General features: G+C 41.4%; 1 protein-coding gene across 2 annotated transcripts in view; it reads right to left on the bottom strand.

Moving 5' to 3' along the window:
* The window catches only part of DISP1 (dispatched RND transporter family member 1), a 216,360-nt gene extending 210,500 nt beyond the window's left edge, over window positions 1–5,860 (bottom strand). Inside the window, exon 1 of one of the 2 annotated variants that reach the window (XM_007107671.4) lies at window positions 5,746–5,860. In XM_007107671.4, the coding sequence (XP_007107733.2) occupies window positions 5,746–5,795 (50 nt within the window). In that variant the 5' untranslated portion in view covers window positions 5,796–5,860. Of the gene's footprint in view, window positions 1–5,688 lie in introns of both variants that reach the window. The other variant, XM_055084039.1, reaches the window with a different exon arrangement.
* Window positions 5,861–10,378: the final 4,518 nt, after the last annotated feature.

Below are 10,378 nucleotides of genomic sequence, written 5' to 3'. Positions count from 1 at the left end.
GAACCAGTTTGCAAGGCAGAAATAGAGACACAGCTGTAGAGAACAAACGTATGGACACCAAGGGGGGAAAGTGGTGGCGGGGGGATGAATTGGGAGATTGGGATTGACATATACACACTAATTTGTACAAAACAGATAACTAATAAGAACCTGCTGTATAAAAAAATAAAATAAAATAAAATTCGGGCACATACCCAGAGAAAACCATAATTCAAAAAGATACATGCATCCCAATGTTCATTGCGGCACTACTGACAATAGCCAGGTCATGGAAGCAACCTAAATGTCCACAGACAGATGAATGGATAAAGATGATGTGGTACATATATACACTGGAATATTACCCTATCACAAAAAGGAACTAAACTGAGTCATCTGCAGAGATGTGGATGGACCTAGAGACTGTCATACAGAGGGAAGTAAGTCAGAAGAGAAAAACAAATATCATATATTAACGCATATATGTGGAATCTAGAAAAATGGTACAGATGAACCAGTTTGCAAGGCAGAAATAGAGACACAGCTGTAGAGAACAAACGTATGGACACCAAGGGGGGAAAGTGGTGGCGGGGGGATGAATTGGGAGATTGGGATTGACATATACACACTAATTTGTACAAAACAGATAACTAATAAGAACCTGCTGTATAAAAAAATAAAATAAAATAAAATTCAAAAAAAAAAGGATATGAAAAACCTAGAATCCTAATAGATCAACCAAAATAAAGCCTTGTAACTTGACTAAAGAGATAGAAAGCATGTTTTAGGTAGAAACCCTCATGGAAAAAAGTCTTACCCAAGGAAAGGTAAAAGGTATTTATTATAGAATAGGTTGTGTGTTCTTAAAAAGGATGTTGTTTAGTTGTTTTCTACAGGAAGAAGAAACAAGATTCAGAACGAGAAGAGGTGGATTTAAATGAATGCAAGGGAGATTTCAGTTAGGTCTAGGGAATAACATTTTACATGCTTGTTTTCATCAAATGAAAATGTATAAGCCACAAAGCAACAAAAAGACAAAGGAATCCTACCTGTCAAGATGATAAGACCCTGGAAGAGGCTATGGACGTTTAGAATTCAAAACCTACCTGTCCTGGATTGGTCAACATTTACTAGCCTTAAGGGAGTCAAATCAGATTGTCTCCCAAGGTCCTTTCTAGCACTAGAACTCAGAGAATTAGAACCAATAACTGCTTATTAGGAAAAGAAATAAAGTTAGCAGTTGAACTTGGGAGTATATTTTATATGAGCTTTCTACTTTAATCAAAAGTGCTCTTATTAGTCATGTACCACAATGTTCATTGCAGCTCTATTTATAATAGCCAGGACATGGAAGCAACCTACCTAAATGTCCATCAACAGATGAATGGATAAAGAAGATGTGGCACATATATACAATGGAATATTACTCAGCCATAAAAAGAAATGAAATTGAGTTATTTGTAGTGAGGTGGATGGACCTTCAGTCTGTCATACAGAGTGAAGGAAGTCAGAAAGAGAAAAATAAATATCATATGCTAACACATATATATGGAATCTAAAAAAAAAAATGGTTCTGAAGAACCTAGTGGTAGGACGGGAATAAAACACAGACCTACTAGAGCATGGACTTGAGGACATGGGGAGGGGGAAGGGTAAGCTGTGACGAAGTGAGAGACCTACTAGAGCATGGACTTGAGGACATGGGGAGGGGGAAGGGTAAGCAGAAACTAACACACCACTGTAAAGCAATTATACTCCAATAAAGATGTTAAAAAAAAAAAAGAAGTGCTCTTATTCTTAAGTGATAAAGCAAATGAGATAAAATGTTAAAAATAGGTGAATCTAAATAAAGGGTATACAGGTGGTTCCCTGTACTATTTTGATTTTTGCAACTTTATTCAATTACTGTGAAATAGTCATCATTTAGGTTTAAAATATTAGGGGTTGAATGATACTTCTTATCGTACTAGTTCTTGTGGGAAAGTCTAGAACTTGATTATGTATCACTTCCTAGGGCCTGCCCTCCCTCCTCTGCTGTAATTAAGACAGTTCACTCATATACAGTGGTTGGTTTTCTCACATCTACAATGTTCTCATCAATCTCCATGCCTTCATCCTCTCAATTTTGAAAATAAACTTCAGTATTTGTTTTTTATTCACATTTCAACCCTTCCCTCAAACTTCTCCAAGACTCCTAATAACCATATAAACTTTGACTTCCCAGCCTCTGCCAGGTCATTCTCAAGGAGGTGGGAGAGGTGGGAGGGATTTCTTTCCCAGCCAGCTGCAGGCAAAGAGGGAGCACATTGTCTGTAGGGTATTTTAAAACAATAATAAAAGCAACTAAAAGTCTTTCTGCCTTTTATCATCACCAGGCACTGGCAATTAGAAACAACCTTAGTGTTGAGACACTCCTTCCAACCATTGCAGACAGCTCCAAACATCACCCCTTAATATGTCACCAGTAATGCTCAGCCTTCCCAACCTCTGCCAAAATCTTTTATCCAATAGTTTTTCTTTTCCTCAGGATCTCAAGTTAAAAACAAAACAAAAACTAATAATAACAACAACAAAGACTAAAGGCAATCAGTGTATTTTCTACAGTATTTGTAATTGTGAGGTATATCATTATCACTTTAATAGAAAAGCTCATATATAATTTAATGTGATGCCTCACTCAAAACAAAACTAAGTAGAGTCCATTTATATAAACCAGATCAATTATGATTTAGTATTAAAACTATTTTTCAAACGACAATAATGTAAACAAATGGTTCACAGCCATAACTTAATGCCTGAAGGCTGGAAAATTTGCCGAGATTTATGGGATCAGACTCAGCAGAATAGACAAGGCTCTACTAACATAACTGCAGTCCATAAAGGCTGCTCTGATCGCCCTGCGTCACACTTTGAGGGCCAGGTCATCCTAGACACTATGAGAAAAAAGGTCTAACTCGGTGAAAGAAAAAGGACAAAAAGAGATACTAAAAGAAGAGATCGACTATGTCTCAGCCAATCTTGTTGAGGGCCATCTTGCATCAAAGGCAATGCAGCAGCTGGATGGTAAATCAGCAGATCAACAACACTCTGCTTGGTATCTCCCTGTCCAGCTGTATTCCTCAGCTGTAACAAATCCTCCCGATTCTATCAAAAGGCAGGGAATGCCTTTCTCACTAGGGTATGCAGATAACTGAAAATGGACTAGATAACAATAAAATTGATAATCAGAGTACAGAACCAAAAAACTCAATATAGCAAGTTACTTCACATATTAGAAATGGGTTATTAAAGAAAACAAAATGTGCTAGTATGTGTATATGAAGACACTTTTGACTACAGCTGTTTTAATCGTTCTTCCAATACACAGATACACATTTCACTGCAGCAGAAATAAAAAGAAATAGTAAATCCATAAGAATAACTAGTAATTTGCTGCACCCTGATAAAAATAAATGCCACTATTGGTTAAACTGTTAAATACATCTAAATCCTACAGAATAACACAGAGTAATCCTACAGAATAAACAGAATTTATCTAGAGAAGGCTAAGAAATGTACTCACCAATAAGAACAAATAACAAAAATTCCAAAGATTATCCAGAACACAAAGCAATCAAATTTCAAACATACTACTCAGATATATAATTAGAAACTTGCCACAGAAGGCTGGGCTCTTGTGTTTCAACAATGATCACATCCTCTCCTATGAACTAACATCTAATGGCCTACAGGCTTTCTCCCAAAACCAAGGGAAAAGGGGGAAGAACACATTTTTAAATCAAGATTATATAGAAAAATCAGATCAACCTTTCAGAAAAACAGTATTGTCTACTTTAAAGAAATAAGATTAAGACTTATAGAAATCTACATAGCAGTTAATTCAATAACTCTAAAGGTCAGTGTCATCTTTTCACTTTCTAATTTGAAAAACTACTCAGTTTGCTCACGTCCATGTTACAGCATTGTTTATGTTTAGGCGATGCTTTCCACTTTTAAGTATCAGCTGTGCCCCTAAACATAAGGAAATTATCTATCTTACTCAAGCATAAATTTTCAAGGCCATCAAGAGTTTATAAGCTATAGTTAATAATACTATGTTGTATATTTTAAATTTGTTATGACAGTAGATCTTAAGTGTTCTCACCACAAAAAGAAAGAGAGAAATTAGTAACTATGTGAAGTGATGGTTTGTTAATTAGCTTGATTGTGGTAATCATTTCACAATATATGTGTATATCAAATCATCACGTTGTACACCTTAAATATATGCAATTTTGATTTGTCAATTATGTCTCATTAAAGCTAGGGGAAAAAAGAGTTTACAAGCTAGCAAGACACCAAGCCATCAATAAACATAAACTGTTCTAGTTTACTTGAATTAGAGCAAGACAGACCACCAAATCAGATCTAAAAGATACCTGTACCAATACAGTAGTTTTAAAAATAAAAAATGCTAACACTTGAAATATGAAACACCTGAAACAAGCAAAAGATTCAACCATCAGATATCACCGTCCACCAATGACAATGCTAGGGCTCTCCCTAGGTACCTCACCCCATTTGTGACAAAAATACAAATTTGCCATCTATCTAAAGCTAAAACAGTTTTTGTAATTATGCAGAAGTGAGATACTATATGACGTAGATTAGGAAGTACATATTAACTGCAAGTCAATAAAACATGAATAAAATGTAGACAATAATTAAAATTAATAATACCCTCTGGTAATGATAAAAGCAAGCCCACATAGTACACGATGGCCAATAAGGAAAACTAAAAATGCTAATGTGTATATAACAACAGAACTTGGGTTATCAATATTTTTTAACAATCTACCAATGGCAAATATATGTTTTCTTTGTAGCAGAAATAAAAAGTAACAGTAAATCCACAGGAATTGCTAATAATTGGCTGCACCCTAATCTAAAATTGCCTTTACTGGTTAAACTCAAAAACTAAATACAATCGGATAACTTTTAGTAAAAATATACTAGAAAGTTAGGCAGAAAAACAATGAATAGTAACTGCAAACGTGACGGCACTGGCTTTCCACGTAATTATCACTGTAATTCCAAACGCATTTACAAGTTCATTCCGTGACAAAGGAAATAACCTAAACTCCGCAAGGTAGAGAAGATTCCAAAAGGAAAACTTTGGTTGGCTTGCTGGTATGAAGACAACTTTAAAGCACTATCTGTTTGACAAAGAAATGCAGCATAAGTTGCACCTGGGTGAGGAAGAGTTCAAGTTTTCCCTGGGAATGTAAATTCTTCCCCGAAATCCACACAGGTTAAAAAAAAAAAAAAAAAAAAAGGCACATCAAAAAGCCAGCATTAATTGCAAAGGAGGCAATACGAGTTCAGCATCCAGTAGGTGGCTGGTCATCTTTCTGATCCGTTAGGTCAAGACGTCCTTCTCATCTACGACCCTCAGAGGACTGCCTCCCTCCTCTCCAACCTCCCCTGGAAGCCAACCTTTGCCAACTCGTGCCACCCTCACAGACAATCTGCCAAGTGCCGGGACACTCCCCCAAGTGGGACAGCTCTCCTCCGAGATGCCTCCTGCCCTGGTGTCACCCGCCACCCTCCTCCCCTTCTCAGGGCCTCTTCGGCCTCAGGGTCCCCGGTGCCTCCCTCCTCAGCCCCTCACGGCTGCCCTCAGGGCTGCCCCCGTCCCCCGACCCCCAATCCTGGTCCCCTCCCTCAAACCTGGGGTCCCGGTTCTCCCTCTGCCCGCGCGAGGTGTCCCGACTCTCCCGTCCCTACCCGGTCTCCCCCGTCCCGCGGCGCGGGGCGGCGACGGGGCGGAGAGGCATCCACTGGGGAGACAAGTGCCTGGGACTCTCCGGCTCCGATCAGGACCCGGAGCCGGGCTTCCGCCTTGCGCCGGAAGGCATTCGCGAGCGGGACCGGAAGTCCCGCCCCGCGAGCTTTCTCCCTGCTGCGGCAGCTGGGTCTCACTAGCTCGCAGAGAGGACTTGCGGAGGAGAGAGGGGGTTGCCGGCACTCGGCCGGGAGCAGAAGGGCTTACCCTGAAGGGCCGAGGCGCCAAAAATCTTTCTCCCTGCTGCTTCTCTTTCCAGCGGATCAGCCAACCGACCTGCAGTCGGTTGATCAAGGGTCTCCTCTGTTCACGCACCGGGAGGAGCAAGATGACTCAGACACTGACCCCTGCCCTCACAATCTAGTTGAAAGTTGAAAAAATATAAACAGAGGTTAATCACACCGCAAGGCAGTATTGCTTCATTCCTTAATCCAAATTTTTATCACCTGCTATATATCACTCATTAAACAAGTAGGCTGTAAACAGACGGACGAAAGCCCCTATCTTATGGAGCGAGGGAGGCCCTAACGGCAGTGAACCAGGCAGAGAATAAATCAAACAGCGACCTGTTCCTCGGGAAGCTTAGGGTAGTACAGGAACAGATATATGGGCAAACAAGTGCAATGAAACCATCGAACATCAGAGGAACTAGGGCCGTGCTGAAGGCAGTCGTGTGGTGTAGGGAGCTGGGCCGACCCAAGACTCTAAAGATAATGGCTCCTCCGTTGAGACCGAAATGAATGATGAATAAGAGTTAAAGGTCAGACAAGGTGGGGAAGGGCATGCAGAGGAGAAGGATGCCAGAGAGAGCTTGGCTTAATCAGGGAGCTGGAGGAGGGTATAGTTAATTTAGCAAGGTCTGCGATCAGAGAGGCAGGAGGAAGCGTGATGAGGGGAAGCACGCCCAGATCAGGAAGACTGCGGTGTATTATGCTAAGAGATTTGGACTTTACACGCCATGCAACAGGGAATCAGCGCGTATCTCTAGGGGAACAGACCAAATACTGAGTTATGGGGTTGACTCGGATGATTGACCTAGTCATCAAAGAAAAATAAGAACTTGAAAAATCACGGAGAGAACATTTTACCAGTGAGGGTGCTTTCTCAAACTGTCATACCCAGATGTTAAAAACAATGGATGATTACAACTGTATAAAGGCAGGACCACCAGAGCTCAGACCCCTGTGGTTGCCCATTGGGCAAATCACCCCAACCTACGGAGTTGCCAGCTGAAGCCTTAGGGAACCACGGAATCAATGCGCCAAGGAGGAAGAAAGTTCATTACAAGCTACAGTAATGAGAGCCGTTGCCTCTATTTCCTTGCTTGCTACTACTGTTTAATAAATACACTCTTGCACACTGAGCCCATTTTTCCTTTTTAAAAAGAAATGGCAGGGCTTTCCTGGTGGCGCAGTGGTTGAGAGTCCGCCTGCCGATGCAGGGGACCCGGGTTCGTGCCCCGGTCCGGGAGGATCCCACATGCTGCGGAGCGGCTGGGCCCGTGAGCCATGGCCGCTGAGCCTGCACGTCCGGAGCCTGTGCTCTGCAACGGGAGAGGCCACAACAGTGAGAGGCCCGTGTACCGCAAAAAAAAAAAAAAAAGAAATGGCATATCAGTTTTTTCCAATTCTTTTCCTTTTGCCAGCAACAAAATAATTGCAATATATGGAGATAGGATTATGGTAAAATAAAAGGAAGACTGGACATCATGTAGAAAGTCTGTACTTAGAGGGCACAGTATCACCTCTGGATGGAGTAAAAAGACACAGCTTTGAGTGTTCTCCCTTTGGGAAGGTTAGCAGTCCATTTGTGGTGGTACATGAAATAACCGAATCATATAGTAGAGAGGTGTGTCTTTGAAAGAAAGGGAAGAAGAGAGTATGTATGTGTGGTGTGATGTATGTGGGGTTTGTGTGGGTGAGGGTGTGTGTGTGTGTGTGCTGGGCCACCAAGAAATAAAATATAATAGACACTCCATGTGATGTTTCCGTGTAGCTCACCACAATTCCTCTTTTTGTAGGAATGGCCCCGATACATAGGCCAATGCCTTAAAGGGCCATATATTCATGCACAAGTGATCATGTTCTAGGGTTTGCCCAGCATTGAGGGGCGTCCCAGGACGCTGAACTTTTGGTGCTTAAACTGGAATAGTCCTGGGAAAACTGGTCACGCTATCATGTCCCCCGCAAACAGATTAATCCAGATAGAACACATCCTAAACTAGGACATTTAGACTCTTCCCTCAGGGAATTTTAAACACTGCATAGGGAAACACAGAGAGAAGATGGCCATTAGAGCTGAGTCACATAAATGGCAGTGCCCTAAAGAAAAGATCTATTAACACCCATTATGAAGGACCCAGGACCTGCCTGTTTTCTTTGATTACAGGAGATATCCCTGTGTACTTACAAAACTTTTTTTTTTTTGCCTGACTAGCCAAAGAAGATTTCTGCTACTTGCAACCAAAGTAATCTTGCTTAAGATGATCTGCTCCCAGAGCCCCTGAGCCAAATGATCCGTACTCATTGCCACAGAAAACTGAAGTGGATGTAGACACAACCCAAATAGGCTAAGTGGGTCTCTCATGCATGGATTTTAGAGTTGACATACAGCGGTCCAACTGGTCTCTCTTTCATGTTGAAATAGAAATGTCACGTAAACCTAGGATTGGGTTAGGCATGAGCGAGGTGTCCCATGCAGGTAGAGAAAAAACAGCTAGGGGAACTAGAGGGAAGAGGAGAGAGAAAGGATAAGGAAGAGAGAAAGAAGCAGAAAGAGAAGACAGAATTATCTCAGAGAGGGTCACCTTAGTTCCCATCTTTCCAGTTTTTTATTCCAATCCCTCATGTGGTCCAGCTAAACTTTCTGTCCTTAAATTCTATGAAAATTCTATGTCCTTCCAATAAATTCCCCATTTGACTTGGGTTAGTGTTAGTAGGTTTCTATTCCTAGCAATGAAACACCAAGACATCAATTCACAAGACGCAAGCTTGCCTTCTCATTCTCTTTTCTGCATCAGTCTCTTCTCACCAGAACTTTGGAGTCAGCTTCTCTCTCCAGGCCAATGGCAGGAGGAAGATTTTCACACCTCCACTGCTACCTGGTCCCTACCCGAAAACTGTCAGAGTTACCATGCGGTTGATGGGTGAGGCAAATCATACCATCAATATACAAATATGGTGGGAGATTTTAGAAACCAGAATTTCAAATTCTTCATCATACAGAGGCAGGAGCTAAAGTCCAGCTAGACATAGTGGTTTCTCTAAGGTCTAATAGTTCAATGGTCCCAGAGACAGGACTAGTTCAAAATCTTCTCTCTCCGAGTACAGTTACCTGATTATCTGGTCTGGAAAGAGGCCGATACCCCCAAGAGGCTATTGTGAAATCCTTAAAATTGTACTACCACCCAGCATCCTCCCCACCTCCCTCCTGGCCTTTGGAGTTTACCCATATCTACATAATGATATCAGCCTGACTGCAGAACCATGAAAACTATTCAGGAGACACTTGTGAGTGACAGTGGGTAATAGACATGTTCCTGTGAACCAGGAGAGGACATTTTTAAGGAAAACTTTCCTACTTTTTTTTCAGTACTCACTGACTGGTTCAGACAGATAGATGGGTTAATTAACAGAACTAGTAAGGTTAGGTGTTTAAACAGTTTACTTACACATCCTACATTTGCTTTATTTCATACACGAGTGTTTTTCTTATCTTTATTTATTCTTTTGACCACCAACATAAACAATAACATCAGTAGCCAGTTACATCTAAAACTACATCCTCTTCCCTTTACACATGCGGTAGTTTAGTCATTTGTGGAAAAATAAACTAGTCTATAATTGGAGGTAATCACAACAGCATGTTCCCTGGGGTATAAATAGTCTGGTGTAAAATTATATTAGTAAAAGATTATGAATCAGTGAGAATTAAGGTCATCCAGGGCTCTCCAGTTAATAATTCCCAACTCTACTGTAGGGTACCAAAAGCAAGGTATTTTCTATGAAGATCTCTTATCTTCTGTGATCCAAAAACATCGATTAGGCTAAAGTGAAAGTTGACTCATTACGTTGAGGGTGGTGTTTTCTTCCTAAAGAGGGAGCTGCCCCAGGAATGTTTCAATTCAACTGAAATATTTCAAATCATGACTTTTGATATTTTGGTCTAAATTTTTTATTGTGGTGAAATATATTAAACATAAAATGTCCCATTTTAGCCACTTTTTTTTTTTTTTTTTTTTTTTTTTTTGTGGTATGCGGGCCTCCCTCTGCCGTGGCCTCTCCCGTTGCGGAGCACAGGCTCCGGACGCGCAGGCCCAGCGGCCATGGCTCACGGGCCCAGCCGCTCCGCGGCATGCGGGATCCTCCCAGACCGGGGCGCGAACCCGGTTCCCCTGCATCGGCAGGCGGACGCGCAACCACCGCGCCACCAGGGAAGCCCCTAGCCACTTTTAAGCGCACACTTCTGCATCATTAAGTGCGTTCAAAATGTTGCATAACCATCACCCCCATTCATCTCCAGAACTTGTGCCTCTTCCCAAAATGAAACTCTGTACCCATTAAACAATAACTCCTC

This window comes from Physeter macrocephalus, chromosome 4 (assembly GCF_002837175.3).
Source record: "Physeter macrocephalus isolate SW-GA chromosome 4, ASM283717v5, whole genome shotgun sequence".
NCBI lineage: Eukaryota > Metazoa > Chordata > Mammalia > Artiodactyla > Physeteridae > Physeter > Physeter macrocephalus.
The sequence above is the reverse complement of the archived record's forward strand: the minus strand, read 5'-3'. Positions and strand labels throughout refer to the sequence as shown.